Here is a 19,423-nt window from a genome sequence, read left to right as displayed (position 1 = left end):
GGAACTTCAGCAGAAATTAAGTTTTCTTTCAAAAATTCTGTAATTTAAAAATCCGATGTGTTTTACTTTTTACTGCATTATATAGAGTTTCCATGGCGCGCACTGTTAAAATTATAAAACCAACAGAACTAAAAGTCAGTATACACAAATACTTACTAGTTTCAGTAGCTACAATAGTTATGTTGTGCCACATATTTGTTTCTCTGTCCAGTGGCGTTGCCAAAGTTATTTTCCCATCTTCTGCGTTAATGTTGAACTGTCTCTCAAGGTCAGTATGCCGATCAATGGAAAACCTACAAAATAGACATCCCTGTAATCTACTTAATGAAGTTGGTGTAATCCATACAATCACAAGACAATTTAAGGAGCCCTCTGAGAGCTGCAGTTTTATAGCCAAATGGATTGAGAAGCTCAATAGCATAATAATTTATAAGACAAAATGACAAACTGAGACTAAAAAAACCTTAATAATTATTGCCCATGGAGTAATTAGCTGTATACCCAGTGTGAAGGTCATAAAATGCCCTCAGGTTCACTGGGTAACATCTTTGAAAAACGGTGCTGATCAAGAGTTAATTACACAATCTATCACATTTATTAGACAGTTTCTATGGTATTTCACAGTAACAGATGATAATTTCAACAGTAATGTATTAAGCACACAAAAATGGTGGGCTTCATGGTTATTTTAAAAAGGGCTGAATAATATTATTTTATGAATAAATTTCAGATTAACGAAGCATGAACTATTCACCAAGCATATTTGGTTATGGTTCAAGCAGCTCCATGGGCAGAATGCAGTTAGTGATCACCATTTTCCTATAAAACACTTTGAACACTGAAGGACTGATTGTTTTATGGATTGACATCACTGATTTTTAACGAAACAAGTTTTGTCTGACAGGTAGTCAGAGTTTGCAAATGTGAATGTCCAGGTAAATTATGCAGCCTAAACAGAGCCAGGTTGACAACAAGAAAGAGCTGCAGTAGATTGCTCCAACGGTGCATTAAGCAGGATGATGATTTAAAGCTCAGAACAGGATCTCCAGGAAAGCTTTTATGTTTGTCCATTTTCACAGAGTTATTTTATTAATGTATTATTCGCAAAAAGAAACTAAATCACAAAATTAAGCCTTCCAATTTTTGACAGGAAAGGTATGAAATGAGAGAGTTTAGTGATAAACTATTGATATGGTTCAACAAAAAATGACTTCAAGGGGTTTTACTGAATCCTAATTGTGGATTTATATAAAAGCCTTTTAAGCCTTTGTGCCTATGTATTACAGAACCTAACAGCATGCACTGACAATTTTTACATCTGTTCTGCATTATATCTAGGCATAATAGGGTGAGTTAGGATATAGTATCAGACTGGATTACATTATATAGTGGTCAGAAAAGTGACTCAGACTGTCAGTTTCTCATTACATTTCTACTTTTTGCAAATACATTGTTAAATTCACTGATAAAAGAACAAGAGCATATTTTGCTACAGCGACAATGGCAGAGTTATCTGAAAATCAGTTATTCCATTCTGTTTTATACTTTATCATACGCAATTTCCAAAAAAAGTTCTGATTTGGAAGTTCCTTTATATACTACAATAAACATATTCTGATGAACTCAAACTCATTCCAGCATAACACAATTGATTTTGATAGACATAGCAGTAGGATCTGATTTCAAAGCTTAGGATTATGGCATTCATCTTTTTTCATTTCAGTGTCAGATACTTTCATATTCAGAATAAAAGATACATTGCAATTAGATTGCTTGTGCAATGCATTCAGTAAGATACAATTCAGTTACAAAAAATTAGTTCTAAATTATGAAAATTTATCAAAATCTTGAAGTTTAAGTGTTTAAAGACTGTATTACTAAAGATCAGGGCTAGCATGATCACACTGGTAAGGTACTTAACTTAACAGTGGACTTAAGAGTGAAAACCCTTTAACTAGGAAAAGGGATTTGTTAGACATTTAAGTTTTCTGTTTTTAAACTCTGAGAAGAACTAGTTTTACTCACTTTGAGTAAACGAGTACTTTGGTTAAGAGTAAACGAGTACTTTGGTACGTTTGAGTGAAACAAGAACGTTTGAGTAAACGAGTACTTTGGTTAAGAAGACTACTAGAAAAAAAATGAAATAAAGTTCCAAATATATGTGCCTAAAGCTAGGCACATGCATCTATATTTGGACATTTAAGTAAACTGATTTTCAGGTGAGCTCCATGTACTCAGTTCTCGATGGTTTAATGGGAATTGTACTGTCCTCAGCATTTCTGAAAATCAGGTCACTTGTGTGGAAGAATAAAGCTGTAGATGCCTAACTTCAGGCAATCAGTTCTGAAAATGTATCTTAACCTTATTTTGATGTCTCCCTAGTTCCAATTAAAGTATTAGAAGTAAAATTTTGGTACTAATGAAGTTAGTAAAAAATATCTTGGAGACTTTCACGGGTTTAAGATTTCACTCAAGAAAATACAAGAAAGACAGCAATCGATAACTTTTTTTAAGATGTCATGACTTAAAATTATCTTTAATTCTTGATATTTATGTAATGATGCAGACAGAACTCTTCTGATATCAAACAATTATGAATTTTTTACAGTCCACAAACAAAATATGAAATGCTTATATGTTATTTAACGTTAGTTGACCTGGGCTTGACATAAATTCCATTGAGATAAGACACAGTTTTTCTCTAAGGATCAATCCTTTTTTAAACTTCCATTCACAGTCTTCCTGCAGTACATTTTTTGAAGTTATAAAACTGGGAGCGTAACATTTGTGAGTTTATTATATTGCATTTCATCTCATCCCAACAGTATTTATTCACAATGCAAAACCAGCATTCAAAATGAAACATTTTTAACATAAGTTACATGGCTTTACAAGACTACAAAGAGGTAAAACCCTCTCCTGATTTTAATTTGATAAATACTTGGTACAAAAATAAAAAATAAAATCTGTAGTGTCATAAACCTGGGAAAACTAATAGTACATTTGCAGTTTCCTTTTCATGATAATGGTATTGTAACTCTTTTTAATGGGAATGCATTGTCAGATCCACAAGCTATACATAAAACATACATTTCTCTAAAAATGAGAAAAGAATATCTTGGGAAATAATATATTTTGAAATTGCCATAAACCCAGCACAGGTTATTGGGAATTTTTGGTTAGTTTATGGGTCTGCTATGGCAATTATAGGAACAACCCCATCGTGGCTTAACAGAAGACTAAAAATGATTCTCAGTCCTGCTCATGCACTATTGCTATTACGACTTAATTTGATCTATTCTTTATTTGCACGAATGTAAATAAGAGCAGAAATCCTTTTTTGCTGCACCTGCTGAGATTTGAATCACAGTACTGATACCTCATCAGTGGTAAATCACCATTGTTTATTAGCCAAGCAGATCGGACGTGCTACTTAGTGACAGATAAACAGCTGTACCATTAGGGAGGCACAAAATATCGTATCTAGGTTTTTAAGGCCTGCTGTGAATTAAGAAAATGATCAACTGCTGCCAAAGATGAAATCTCTGTCGATATGAATGGGGAAAACCTGCCACAATGAAGCTTATCTCTCCACAGAGAAAGACACTGAAGGGCAGTGATTTATAGGAGGGCAGATACAATATAGGAAGAAAGATTATTACTCATACTTTTTTCTATGCACTTGGATCATGCTTTATCCAAGATAATTTACTGCAGATAAACAGACCGTGGCTATAAAATAACAACAGAAACATGAAAGAAGTACTACTGGAATCAATAGATTTGTATGCTAATAGATTATGATCTTTCAAGTCTAATTATACTATAAGCAAGAATGTACCACCCTTACTAAATAAACTACAGTAAAGCTTTACAACTAGCTTAGCTGAATTCACTGGGTCCCTTTCTCAAGAGAGATGGACGCAGTCTAGATGCAGTAAGGTGTGAGCCACTGACGCATGCTTCTGAAATGACTGGGCTAGAATAAGACAAACTGCTGACCATGTTTACAATTATTAGCCAAATTGGTAAATCCTTTTCACCATCAGGCTTAAAAGTAAGCCAGGCCCTTAAGCAACATGCACAGCAGAATAGCAAATAAAGATAAAAGAGAAATTTTGCTGCTTATTTTAAAAATACTGGTTTATGAAAGATATGATATAGTTAGACTAACCTAAAAACCGATATGAAAAGATAGTTCATATTCATTGGAGAAACACATAATGAATGCATAATTCAGCTGAATATCACATTATCACTTAGCCATTCAAAGATGCCTTTGCTTATCCACAATTAGGGCTCGACAACAACGAGAAAAGTCCTGTACAACATATGCACCCTTTAGTCCCATCCATCTAACGGTGTCTAAATTTCTTTATCCGATACAGAGATTTCAGACTAATAACCACTGCCAAAACTCTGCATTTGACACAAGACATTCCTAAATAACCCTCTTCAGGTATTTCCATAAGGTGGGCACATTCAGAACCAGACTGGTAACCCATCTATACACCTGCTTGTAAATCTATGATAGATTTCATACCTTTTGGATCAAGTCATGGAAAGATCAGAGAATATGTTTCATGTCTTGTAAGCAAGCATAAAAAACAAATTACTGTTGTATTGGATAGAAATGAGGTTAAACTTTTTTTAAAAAAAAAAAAAGAAAACATGGGAGAAGTTTCTTTCCAGGCTGTTTTCTATCTATAATAATTTTTCTAAAGTCTTTAATGTTTTGTCTCATGACTCAATTATCAGACTATTTCCATGTTCAGAGATATCCATATTTTATTTCATTTATGGTACTGAAATACGCTGCGTTTACTGAGTCTTTATGTATAAGACTAATGTGCAGCAGATGTGGTATTGGTAGCACATAAGGTGATTCATATTTTTGTTTGTGTTGCCAGGGTTTTTATAACAAATGTACACAAAAGCTCTGTCTAACCAAAATATTGATCGAAGAGATATCTATTGAAAAATATAATTTCCTTGAAATGCAATTGTTTTTTGTCTCCTAAAATTCTGTTTTAAAGGAAAAAATACATTAAAAAATGGCCAGGCAGTATTAAAACAGTCAATTATTTTTAGAACAGAATGTTTTAATTCTGTTTTTTAATTTTTTAACTTATGTTTAATATTTTTGAAAGTGTATCATAAAACGTATACATAAAATTTACATATATACATGATATAATAACAGAATAAACACTTGAAATGCACAATCAAAATGAAACATTCTAATCCAACAAAACCATGTTTCCATATACTTTTGTTAGAACCTGCCATGTTCCAATTTTGTTCTGAATTGGAAAGAAAGTAACTGCATTTCTGCTCCCTACTTGTCTCTGATGAATATTTTTGCTCCCGTAATAGTAGAATTACTAACTTGAAATCTCTTTTTCTTTTTGCCTTAAAATATTTTTCATGCAAAAAACGCAAAAAAGGAATTTGGACTTTCCAGAGCTATCCCAGATAAAGCCAAATTAATCAGGTGAGGAAACAAGAAAAATGAAAGCTGGATAGAAAATTGAGCTCTGTATATTCCTTAATTAGCTATCAAACCAATAGAGTAGAAAAATTAAACCTTATTAAGTACTGCATATAATATTTTTAAAGAAGATAAAAAATCACACTAATTAATTACCTTTTTGTTTAAATGTAACGAATTTTGGCCAATTCTGTTTCATGTATGTCAATTGTTCCTATATGACTTGATAAGTAATAACATTCTAATTCAGTTTGCACATATAAAATATTTTTGCTTTTAAAATTTTGAAAATATCTTGATCTATAAAATGATAAAAAAACGGAAATGAAGTAAATATTTTTCTCAGTTCAATTTTTCAGGCTTGGACAGAATAAAGAGGCTCAATTTTAGGACATAGGTAGGCTTGTAGCTGGTCTAAATTATTAAGAGTTTGGGGCAGGATTAGAAAAGAATTCCAGGGAAACAGAACAAGACTGGAAAAATAGCCAAGGTAAAACTGAAGCAGAGTTGAAGCCAGGCTGAGATGAGGAACAAAGGGGACACAATCAAGAAGCAGAGGAGCACAGGACCAAGCGAAGAGCAAAGCAGAACAGGGCAGAGGAAGGAACTAAGGTTAAATTGAAAGAGAAATTACTATTGAGCTGGAATAAAGGGAAGAAAGCCAACTAGCTGCCACCATGGCTGGTTTCACACACCTTTCAGAAGATCCTGTCTTTGTAGCGGCAGTGCAAGCCTTTTCACAGATGCCAGTGGACAGCAGTAATAAAATCAGGGGTGGAGTCGCTGCTTAAATTGTGATAGATCAAACTCTGTGCATTCTGTATTACTTTTTTTCTGTTTATGTAACATTTTTCTAACCGGGGATAGAAAACTATCCTCATTTATTTCCTATTTCTATGATCAGATTACCATCTTTGATCATCCTGAGAGCTTCTCTGGCAAGAAAAGAAATTTGGTGCCTATTAACACTGTCTGGGTTGTGTCCTGCAGTAGAAAATATATTAATCAATTAATTTGTATAGAAATCTGTGATAGTTAATGCCACATTTAGCTAGTTTTGAAAGGATGATTTAGAAATGAGAGACTCCAACGTACTCTCCAACATCTTCATATAGAAGCTCTAATACATCCAAACATGTTGGAAATTCTGAATTTCTAATTCTGAAAATACTAAAATATGATATGCAACATGTAGGCCCCCTAAATAAAGGTTTAAAGTTTGGGTCTTTGACAAACCTGGTGTAAATGATAATGATTAGAAAATGGTCTTAAGTGATAGATTATAACAATTAGCATCATCCTCACAATGCTGAAAATGACTGCTGGCGTAGCTTAAATTCCCTAAAGCAGTAATGTACAGTGATGATTATTATTAATTAGACTCTCTCCAAATATACCTTTACTATGAATTTGACGTTTTGCTGTTTGTTTTCATAATGTTTTTATCAGGCAGCACTATACATAGCAAAATGTGTTTTGGGAACACTCGCATCATACCATACTAACCATTACAAAGGTGGGGGAAAGATATGTGCTCATCAAAATGAGATAGAAAACACTGATCTGATGAAACTGGTATAACAGATTTTGTTCAAGTTAGATCAAAAAGGGAAAATATTATAAATCGAAGATGCAAAAGTCATATGGGCATAATAATCTCTGACTTTCTATCTTTAAACCAGGAATGGGTTTAGCCAAAGGAATACAAAATATGTTTTGACAACCTTACAACTACATGGAACAAACTCAGTATTGTTAGTGCAGACACTAGTGGATTATTTAAAATAACTGCAGAGATACACACTGATGATTCAACCCCATCTGACCTCATACACCCTATTTTAATTTCACTGCATTCTTACTGTTTCATAAGACTATTCATGTGGCAAGGAGCATCTTTGTGATTTTGAAAATGATCCGAACTGATAAAATTAACATCATAAAACAAATCCTATACAAGTATTTTCATAGAAATAAAACAGCATGAGAACAGTGTCATACAATGTATGGGAAAATACACTTAGTATTCTGCCAGTATTTTTTTCAAAGAGAACTTTAAAGCAGCACTACCTTATAGGACTGGAAGACACATCAGGGTCATGGGCGGTCACCTGACCAATCACAGAGTTAACAGCAGCATTTTCATGCACTTCCAGTAGGTAAGTAGGTGATGAAAAGACTGGTGGCTCATCAGCATCCTCTACTACAATTTTTACTGTTGCTGTATCCTTAAATGGTCCTCCACTGATGAAGCGAGGATCAATATGAATGTTGGCTGCTTCTACCTTCAGAGTATAGGATTTTTTGGTCTCAAAGTCCAGTGGCTGTTAAGAATGACAAAGATAAATGTCTTTTACTAATGGCCACAGAGAAAGAACAAATGAATATAATGCTGATGGATGAAAGTTATGTGCATTTAAGCACGTTCAGTGAGTTTTAATGCAATCATTTCTCACTCCCAGAAATCCAACCTGCGAATTTCCTAGGCATATATTGATATCTGTTTACCAACCAGCCTCAGAGAAAACAAGAACTCTTTGTTTTCTTGCTTTTCACAAGAAATTTACTAAAATATTCTCTCTCATGAATTATACCATTACAATTACATATCAGATAAATATTACAAATTTGTTGGTGATGACATGACTTGCATACTAATCATGCACTTAGTCAGTGCTTTGTTAGTTGGAGATAAGAAAAAAAATTATACTAGCTCCACAAAGAAAAAATATTTTATTACTTCCAGAACAATGTGAGAAATGCAAAGAACTAGCAATTATTATTTGTTGGACATGAGAGGCATTATGTGGAAAAATGTAGAGCTAATCATACAAGAAAGTACTTCAGTATTATTGCACTTCAGGTAACTCTGCATTTCTGTTTATAGGGGTAAATGAGGTATACGTCTCTCAGGAATTTCTTAAAACTGTAGCAATTCTTATTTCTGTATCTTATTTTTTTTTCAGAGAGAGAAACATGAAACCGATTACTTTATTCTATCAATATACCTGGCATGTCACCATTGTTTTTACTATTTTACAGTTCCATATTAAAACATAAAAGATGAAAACACAGGGGATTTAAAGGAATGAAATACCAAATAAAAACCAAATCTGTGACACTTTTGAATATTAGAAATTTTCATTATAGGAGATTCAAGTTTGTGTCTTGAAGCACATCAGTATATTCACCATATAATTCTCTTGTGTCTCACAATGATTCAAATTTGAAAGATGCAAATTGCCAAGCATTGGAAAGATATTAAGATTTGCATTACAATGTCCCAGGGAGAAAAAGAAAAGGACATAGAAACTCTGAATCTGCAATGCAAATACCGGCAAGAGCACAAATAGGGACTTTCAGGAAGTCTGTCAAAGCCTTCAATATGTATACTTTCAAATTTTGTTGATTTTTTTTCAGGTATGAATCAAGCTCTAATGGGATTTGCTCTTTCTCAGAAATTCTAGTAAACATGAGAAAACCTTTCTTCTTTAGCAGCTCTTAAATTAGTAAGCTTTTGTAATTATGAATAGTGATTTATAAATCAGCATATTCACAATTTGCCAATCATAGCTCCTATATAATTTTTTCAATTGCTTTTCATGTGCTTTACAGAAATGACAGCACCCCAATACATTTAGTCATGCTTAATCAGAATATCATATTGAAAATTTACTCTGCATTGTCTAAAACCCATGAACTGATGCTGGAGAAAATCTATTGGTGAAAAGTACCCTCCATACATCATCTATTGTAGTAGAACCAAAATTATTATTGCTGTCAAAATTAATATATGAAACAACATTATCTTAGCGACTCAGTTATGAAATAAAGCCAAGGGAACTGGGGCAAAAGGCTAATTGCCTTAGTTTACAAAAGAGGACACAGCATAGAATAAATAACAGTAAGGAAGATCAGGGATGTATATCATAATTTTCTCTTTAGGAAAACAGATCTAAATTATGATAAATATACATCATTTTATTATACATCTACAGTGCTGACTGAGAAACAGAAAATATAAACTTTTGACAGGTACTCTGCTTGACTTCTTTAATTACAAGTACAAGTTGAATATTAATTACCTGTACTCACTGGATTCTTCTTTTTTTCACTGGAATGTCAAGTTTTGTTTTTGTTTTGTTTTGTTTTGAAAAAAAAAAACCCAAAGAGTAATTTAGTGTGTTCTACGCTACATATTTAAAACCCTCTATGCCAGTGTTACAAGTTATATTCATATCCTTTTTCAGAACACAGCATGAGAATCGTCTCTCTTCTCTTTTCCCAGAAAACAATGAAAATTAAGTCTGCAAATAATGTTTCATTGACTAGATATGCTGTCTCTCCCCATATTTCTGTATAGAATTGGGTGGTCCTTCTATTATGTACATGCAAATACCTCATCTTGCATACATCAACACTGTACAAGCATAGAAAAGGTAACCGAGTTGTAGCCTTCTTTAGGGCTCGAATTTGGCACTTCTCATGTGAAACAGTACTGATGTCCTTGATAAGGTTCACTGAAATCACTATTCACTGAGCAAAGAGAGTTCAACGTGAGAAAGGTGGAAGATTAAGCCTCTCACACTTCAGGTAATTTAAATAATATGATTTGACCATGTGGTAACCCAGATAAGATTAACACATTCCCAGCACACAAAATACTTCCATGGATGTCCCCCCCGTTGACACCTAAATGCAAATTTTGAGGGACATGGCTAATACATCCCTTTTTTATCACTTCACTGGCTTGACACCTCATCCATAAATAAAAGAATCCTTGGAAATCCAGAATCTTCTCACAGAGTACAGTCTGGCTGGGTAGTTGTATGTACAATAAACGTTTTTTTTTTTAACAGATATATCATTTACCTTTCTCACTCTAATAATGCCGTCCTGAGTTTGGGCATCTGTAGTAATTTCAAATATATCCATTCCATCTCCTTCAATAATATCATAGGATGATTTGGCATTTTCTCCAATATCCAGGTCATTTGCTTTCACCCTTCCTATTGGTTCACCAAGAGCAACATCTTCCATCACTGAGAAGTGATACAGACCTTACAAATAAGAGGAAAAGACTAAACATTACACCTGATTCCAGTATCTCTCGTGTGCTCTTCATTTTTTTTATACTTCCCCAGTGCAAACTCCTGAGACGTGCAACTGATACAAACTACATTTACACAAGTTCTTTACTGAAAGCAGCAAAACGTCTTCCTTATGTAGGAATATTCACTTTACTGAATGTTCTTTTCATTACGGTAGCATCCTGCTATTTCCTTGCAGGGATGCTTAGTGATGGCAAACATAAATATTAAGCTACTTTCAACACTGAAAGTATGCAACGTTGAACTTACCGTTTTATTTACAGACATGTAGTTATATTTTTTAAAGAATTCAACTATGAAACTTTGGCTTTTACTCTGTAGAAAACTGGTCTAATACTTTAAAGATGCCTTACACAATTTCAGATCTTTACTGCTTTTTTGACCCTTTTAATTTGATTTGGTGTTTTTTTTTTTGTTTGTGTTTTTTTGTTGTTGTTGTTATTGTTTTTTTTTAACCCCTTCCACCTCCCTTTTGTGGTAAGAAACTAATTAAAAAACATTCAAGAAAACTCCCAAAATTTATGTTTTAAAGGACATGATAACTTTTCATAGTGATCATTAGTGTATTTACTATTTGGTTGTAGGGTTAGACTAAAATCCACTACAAAGTGCTATTCAAGTTGTCAGCATTTTTATTTTTTGTAATACTTGCTTCAAACCTTCTTACCTAAGAAGTGTCAAAAATCTATTTAGAACTTGTAATATATTATTTTAAGTAAGCATTTTATTAAGAGAAAAATCAAAATACCCATTTTACTATTCTATCTCCCAGTTCTTAACAGTACTCTGAAAAACAGAAGACGTGCATGCTTTACATCAAAAATTCTTTATGGAGGGCCTACTTTTTTACCTCTTGGTAATTTACACTTATTGAAGCCACGGTTAATACGTGATCTAATCAACTGCAGTGCTACTTAGTAATTAAAACAGTCAAAAGGAATTCAAGATTAAGAGATGAGACCATTAAAATAGTTTTTGACAAAGGGTTCTGGACTTGTTCTTTTCTGTCCTCACAGTTGTTCTAAGACAACATGCAGCTTTTACTGTTATGTGCAGCTAGGAGTTTTCTAAATGTTTTTCTAAAATGTTATGGAGTTGTTGCTTTAACTGTTTGTAGGCTAATTGCAGTAGCAACAGTTGAAAGTAGGAAGGAAACTGTGAAGAATTCACAAATACATATATTAGCTATACATATAGTCTGTCCCAAAGTTAAATACTTTTTTTCTTTAATGTTTCTAGGCTAAATTATTAGACATAATTTGAAGATCATCAAGATTCCTCAAGAATATTCATAATGGCTCACAAACAATGAGCAGCCAAAGCAATCAAGTGCCTCAGGAGACTAAATTATGTGTTCATAATTTAAACTGCTGTCCACACTTTGTGGTTTGAATCTTCAGACACAGTTGATTGCATTTTTAACACCATTTGATTGGTGTTTTTCTCTCAGATTTATTAAGATAGTTTACAAAATATTGTAAAAAAAATGTATTATGATGCAGCTGACTCTTTTACACAAATTGCTCTCAAGAATTACGAATTGTCCTGTCAAGATGTCATAGTGCAGAGCTGACCAAAAATCCACATTACGCATCTTTGAAAACCTTTGGTTTTCACAGCAGTGCACAGTTTTTCTCAGTACAGTCCTATGGTAAACTGCCAGGTTAAAAGCTTCTGTGACTTATAAAATACCTCTAAAATTATTTCAAAGAGATCATAGAAGTAGTGAAAGTTCATCTTTTTCATTTCTAAAACTCAGGAGGCTAACGCTCTTTGAATCAAACCATAAATATACATTTCTATCCTGCCTGGAAACAACAAACTGATAAAACACACTGCTTTCTGAGTTCATTACAATTTATTGTGAAAGCAGCATGTAATACATCTTATGAATTTCTATTTCATTCCAGTTAGGGTCTATTGTAAGTTTGATCCTTTCTTATTTTCCTTTCCAGGCAAATGCAAACCGTGCTTCAACGGTGTAAAAAAATGTTAAAGACTTGATCAGCTTTTGTATAAGGCCAGTCATGACTAATCTGTAATGCTAGGCAGCATGCTATGAATACTTAGTTTTAAAAGGCAGAATTTGTAATAATATCCAGTTACAATATTTACTATGGCTTATCCTCATTAAATGCAATGTATATACAATACAAAGTTATAGTACATGCAGGTTTTTTCTAATGAAGTTGCATAACGGTCAGTGTTACAACAGGGTGGTTATTCCTAGATGGTAGCTTGAATTCTGCACTGGAATGCACTAGCTGTAACAGCTTCAAAGTCAGCAACTCACTCTTTGTTGAAGGAAAACTAATCTACATTTTCTGTGTAGAAAATATATTTCAGGGATCTGTGATGCAGTCTTCCTCATGCTACCCAGTCAGTGTGTCATGTATCCAAGCTACAGGAGAACAGATATGAGTAAACTGCACAGGGAAAGTACAGTTTCATCTCCGTATGCATTCACTCCTGTGCTTCCTGCTGAGACCTCCAGCAAATGTACCAATTAGCACCAGTTGTGTTCCTGATTTTCTGATCAGCTTTTTTCACACTGGCAGGCAAAGGCTTTTTAAGACAGAAAGTGATACAAATATAAAAGCCCGGCAAGCTGGCAAAAGTAGATCTGTAGTCACAGGGTTAGAGCTACAGTACATCGCAGGTATAAAAGAAATGTCCCTCTGCGTTGTGGTGATACGCTTCATCCAGGAGTCTCATCTATAGATGTTCACATTATTAGGGAAATTGTCATCATATGTTGGAAAACACTATTACACAAGTGCAAGCAATGCAATGTAATATAAAGTAAGAAAATTATGCATTTCTTATTTTATAATGAGAGAAAACCTTTTATTGTGCACAGAGTGCTTATCTGTTAAAAATCACTAAGATGAGGTAATAAAATATGTATTTTGCAAATATGCTTTTACCTCTGCTTATTTATTTCATATTTTTTTATCTCTATCTGTATGTGAATTTTCTAGACTATAGGAGAGTATTTATCACATGCTGAGTACTAGGACAAACCCATTTCACTCTTTGTGTCTTCAGAACAGGGCAAAAGCGGACTTCAGGTCATACATAAGTGGAAACGAATTAATTTTACGTTGGGTGCATAAGTACCATGTTAGAAAAACATGCTTCTTATAAAGTAAAAATGATACGAAGTCTAGACGTGAACATTCTCCAGCCTCAGAACAGACCCTTAATACCTTACAACTTTAGTTTTTCGGAACAAGCTGGATAAAAAGATAAGTTTCTAATAGTGCATTAGATTGCACCTGTTCAAAATAAAATCGATCCAGTCATTATGCTCTTCCCTCTTCTTTTTTCTTTTTGTCTTCATCTTTGAAATAGACTGCAAAGCTTGTAGAGAATCTCAGCAGGATGCCAAATCATTTTAACCTAGCCCAGCAAGATATCCATTGGAACCACAGTAGTAAATATGGATTTTGAATTAAAGATCAACAATTATCTAGACTCAGACTTATTTTCTTTGTTTTCTTCGCTAGTACCTAATTAGTCAGACCTTTATTTCTTTTACTAGTCATATATGTCTTTTACTGGTGGTGTCACTTGTCTGCATGAGATGGAAGCACATATAACAGCAACTAAAACTAGCACTTAGAAACAACTGCACTGAAAGCAAATAAATGTATGAAAAAAGTTCCCAAGCCCTTTTGTGTGGATGTAAGAGGGGTAACAAGGAAGACAGAGCTGTGTACACTGTTGTGGATGTAATTCCCTCTTTCCTAAGCTCTTAATCAGGCAGAGGATTATTAATCTTTCTCTAATAGCAGCTACATATTTTTAAACTACATTACAAACCCAGGCAATATGATGATAAAAAAAAAGAGCTTGATAATAAAAAACAGGCACTATATTACTTTCTTATATAGGAGAACACATACACATAATGGCACTTACTCTGTGCAAACTTAGGAGGATTGTCATTAACATCAGTGAGTGTAATTGTCACTGTTGTAGTTCCAGAGAGTCCACCCATATGTCCTCCCATGTCCTTTGCTTGGATGACCACAAAGTATTCTTCTTTGGCTTCTCTGTCCATGTTGGGAAGAGCTGTTTTAATTATAGCTACAATAATGGGGGGGGAAAAAAGTCAGGTACAGACCCAAATTCAGTTTTGCAGCTATTTTTATGGATATATGTAAATAAAAATATAAAAATTAAGTTGCCTCTTAGTACCAAGGATAAAGAAGAATTTGAGATTTTCAAAAAAGTATATTAGAGGTCACCTATCTTGATTTAATGAAAAGTGCAATGAAATTGTGGTTCAAAACTCAAGAATTAATCACACTTGTGATACATATTAATTTTTACATTTTTTCCCTCATAAACTTTTTGGTTTCTATCCTACTTCCCACAGAAATCCATCGTTTCCCCACAGAATTCACAAACAGAAGACAACCATGTAGTAAACTTAACCTTAAACACCGTTAAGCGTATCGGTCAGATTAATTGTTTCCAGTATTTTAAAACCAAAACCATTATTTAATCTGCTCTTGTATATAATCCAGGCTACAGTTGTTCCCTTAAGCCCTAAATCAAGTGCCTAAACTTCTACTGGAGAATGACAGCATGTCTTTCAGTATGTCTTTCAGCACAGTCACCAGTACTGCAAACTCCTAAAGTCACTCCACTGTCCCTACTCTAGGAGGGTCACGTGTTGGACAATGATCTCAGCAAGCTGCTATCACCTACTTTATTAGGTTGGAAGTTTTTAAAGACAGAGACGTAAAATGATCTGTAGTACATCAAAATATAAAATGTCAGTGGGCTAGCAGGAAGATATCTGCAAGGGGCAGTCCAATTAAATACAGGGCCAGATCCACTGCAAACTCCTATAGATTTCATGGACATCTAACAGAAGAAATAATAAAATCTTTTTTTCTTTCCAAAACTTCTCCACCTGCAACGTGCTATTATATTCACAACATTCAGTACGGAAAGTGCAATACTAAATGTTTAATGGTACATTTAAATGGTGTTCATGACAGTCTAGTAATGTCAACTAAAGAAGTCCCACTAAACCTAGGGAAAACAAGTCTAAATGTTAAATTGAAATATGGCTTTTTTTTTCTTTTAATCCTGTTTTTTAATTCTATTTTTAAAAAAATCATTTGTCTGTGAAAAGAGAGCACAAAGTTCAACTGAGTGGGTTATCTTAGTGGTTAAGTGAAGTGTAAGAGTGCCGAGGGGAACTGAATCCACCATTGTAGTGGTTCCTTTAAACCATGGTGCTTGAGCATTCTTATGAGGCATAAAGGGTGTCTCTTTTCATGGGCCTGTACTTACAGAGCTGAAGGACACAGTTTATGGGCAAACATTGACAGCAACTCACCAAGTCATTAAAAAAAGAAGGTAAGAATTCTATATTGTACCATATATTTGTTGACATTTGCATGTTGAATAGAGTGGCCAAGTTCACACCCTGGATCATACATACCCGTTATTGGGCCTGATCATACATTTCATTAGCTCTCGCAATGTATTTTTTTTTTTACCTGTTCTTTGTTGAGTAGATGTCAATCAATACTTATTGCGAATCTGTTAGTTTTGATTTCTCTACTGGGACTAGCATAGCTGTGGAGACTTCAAATAGCTCTTTTTCTTTCACATGGATAGTTTCTGTTAAATAAGCTTCTTAGAAATGACACTCTGGCTGAAATGCTGAGATTATCTATTCATGTATTTATGGTGAATAAAGAAATGTTCCTGGTCTTTATCATTAATAGAGATGCATTTTAGTAAATTTTAGAATCCATTTGTCTTGAATATTGTAATACTAAGAATCTGATCAGACCTTCTTTTCTTGGCTGAGTACAGGACCAAGCTAAGAGCAAGGGAGTGTAAGGCATTTAGTATAAAGCAATATGCTTGCTACATAAACCACCAAACATAACTTAATAGCAGTCTCGTAACCTACGCTTTTGTAAATGATTTCCATAAAATATTTTTGGTTGTTCTCTTACTTTATACTGTTTCTCTTACTTGTTCTCTTATTTTATAAATATAATTCTGGATGAAAATGAAACCTCTATCTTATGTCTGCAACGGCCAAGCCAGAGTAATCTCTTGTTCCCAAGGAACTTGATACTTAATCAGTCATTTTTCATTCCAACATGGGGTAAGTGGGGTTAGGAGCAGCAAGGCCAGTGCAGTGCAGTTAAAGGTGAGTTGGGAGCAGAGCGTGGAAACAAGGCAGGAGCAGTGACCTCACCAACAAGGAGCCAGACTGCAGAGTGGCAAGTCAGGGTCCCGCTCAGATCCAGAGACAGTGGCCAGGATGAGCCACAGGCTGATGATCACTCAGCGAGGCCACAGCAACAAGGCAGGTCTGAGGCCAGGCCAGGAAACCCAGCTGGAGGTCTGGATCTGGGTCAGAACCGAGAAAATACGAGACTGGGCGCAGATGCAGCACAGCCGGGGGCCAGCAGTAGAGCCTCAGCCTAAGAGCAGCTCCCACGGAAAAGGAGGGGTGGCCCTTGCATGAAGCTTTCTTCACAACAGCTCGTATCAGCAAAAGAGCCGACCTTGGACGCAGCCAGCCACACTTCCAAACTTAACCAGCTAAACTCCTTGAAGAGGCTGTGCTCAGGACCCTGACAAATACAATGTAATCCAGTGCTTGTAAAACCAATGAAGCAGCTTGAAGTACAACATTAATGTAATTTAACTATTCTATACCATCTATAGGAGGGGACATAAGTTATTCCGCAAAACACTGAAGAATATGCTTCTGTTAAATTTTTTTAATGAAAACAGGAGAACAGTAAACCCCAGAAGATAATAATAAACATTTATCAGATGCGATAGGTGCAAAATACATTCAGTAAAAGAGTAGGGCCATTTCCTCCATAGCAGCCTGGGTAAGGAGAGTAAATGATATTTATTTCTAAAAGCATTTGACAGTTGTGACTGGTTTGGACTGATTGGTTTACTGTTTAGGAATAATAATGATGCATTCGGCAAATAATTCTATCGTTATAAATGAGATGACTCATGAAAAGGATGCTAATGAAAACTTAGGGTATCAGAATTTGGTCCACATTAATTTTTTTCCACTAATAGAGCTGATCCAAAGATCAGTGAAACCCTATTTCAATGGGTTTTGTATTAAGCCTGCTATAACTTTTTCTCCATTTTTATTTTTTAGGCAGACTTTCCCTTGTTTGGTTTTTTTTTTAAACCTAATTTATATAGTTAAGTCTAGCCCACAGATGACTTGTGTAAGATGTCACATTTTGTATTCTGCAGTTTCCCCTGAGACAAGTTGATTATTTCAATAAAATGATGATTTTTCCTAGACATGTATTTTAATTTGTCTCTTAATGTATGGAACAGTCTAGCCCTTGTCTATGGTTTGAAAGATACCAGGAATATTAAATACCTTAAAAAGTGTCTAAATCAGATTTACAGTTTCTGACTTTTAAGACATAAAAATTGCTTTTTTTTCCTCTATAAAGTTACTAACACAACCTGTTATTTCAATATTTTTCTACATATTTCTATCTGCTGTCTCAGCCCATAAACCATTTGCCAGAAGCTAAGAGTCAAAGATAAAGTCAAGTTTCAATATCAAACACAATAAAAAGCTAAAAAGAAGTTTATTGTTTCAATTACTCTAAGAGGAACTGAAGGTTTTTAAACATCAGATATATCCAAATTACACAGGCTGATGTGTTACCACCAGTATTTCTATATTCAGAATCTATAGAATGGAAGTCAGCAAAAGAGAAGTGTCGGTATCTCTTATGAGGCAAAATTAATAAACACAAAAAGGCTCCATCCTCACCTAAGTAATGTGATCGAGACAAAGACAGACGAAGGGAGTTATGCATAGAGAATTTCAAGGATATTTATTTGTTCTTTTGTTTTACTCACCAGTTCTCAGGCTGGGCTCACAGGAAGTATTGAAACTTTCAATCTATTTTTAGAAAACAATTCAGGCTCACCAAATACTAGTAGGCATGCAGCACACAGAACGTTAACTCATTGAGCATTCAACCTGCTCTACTTCAATTCAACTCAGAAACAAATCGAGAACAAAAACATAATCACTTTCAGCATGCTATGATGGATGAAAATGATATGTGCCAAACAGAAGAGTAGTTTAAAAGCGAGGGATGAGAATTACCGTAAACTAATGTAAGGCAGGTAGACACTTGTTGGAAGATTGTATTCAGAACAGTTATCAATGGCTTACTGTCAAAGTGGATGGATGGGTGAAGTGGTTTGCAGCCTTTGTTCTGCTTCTAGCATCATTCAGTATTTCCTGAATGATGGAAGACAGGAAGAACTTATCAAGCCTTTCAGATGACACAAAGTTGGGAGCCATTGCAAGTACTGGAAAAACAGGATTAGAGTTCAAAACAATTTTGACAAATTGGATAGTCTAAAAAAGCAGGATGCAACTCAATTTGGCAACTAGGAAGTATTTTGTGTGGGTAAAACAATTAACTTCACAATTACAATAGACCAGATGACTCACAAGACAGAAAAGAATGTGGAGTCAAAATGAGCTGAAAATGAATCAACAGCATTTTGCTATAAAAATGCTCAAACATTTTGTGGTATATTAGCTAGTATGTTATATGGAAGAACTGTGGAATAATCCTTCCAGTTCACGCATACTGGTAAGGCTGCAGCTGGAACAGTGTGTCCAGATTTGAAAAAAATTGGTTTATATAGTTAGGGAAGTATGAGGAAAGACTTTACAGCCAAATATATTAAAAATTACTGGGAGTTACTCTCCTTTTCCACTGGGGATAAGAGAAGAAATAATAGGCCTAAAATATAAACC

At 34.4% G+C, this 19,423-nt stretch overlaps 1 protein-coding gene across 1 annotated transcript in view; it reads right to left on the bottom strand.

Annotated features, from left to right (window-relative positions):
- CDH8 (cadherin 8) overlaps positions 1–19,423 on the bottom strand; it is a 140,556-nt gene that overhangs the window by 55,379 nt on the left and 65,754 nt on the right. The window contains exons 4-7 of the mRNA XM_075161449.1: positions 14,527–14,694; positions 10,364–10,551; positions 7,562–7,815; positions 157–293 (exon numbers count right to left, since the gene is read on the bottom strand). Coding sequence (XP_075017550.1) covers positions 157–293; positions 7,562–7,815; positions 10,364–10,551; positions 14,527–14,694 — 747 coding nt within the window. The remainder of the gene's footprint in view (positions 1–156; positions 294–7,561; positions 7,816–10,363; positions 10,552–14,526; positions 14,695–19,423) is intronic.

The sequence above is a fragment of the Calonectris borealis genome, chromosome 12, assembly GCF_964195595.1.
Source record: "Calonectris borealis chromosome 12, bCalBor7.hap1.2, whole genome shotgun sequence".
NCBI lineage: Eukaryota > Metazoa > Chordata > Aves > Procellariiformes > Procellariidae > Calonectris > Calonectris borealis.
This window is presented reverse-complemented; position numbering and strand designations above follow the sequence as displayed.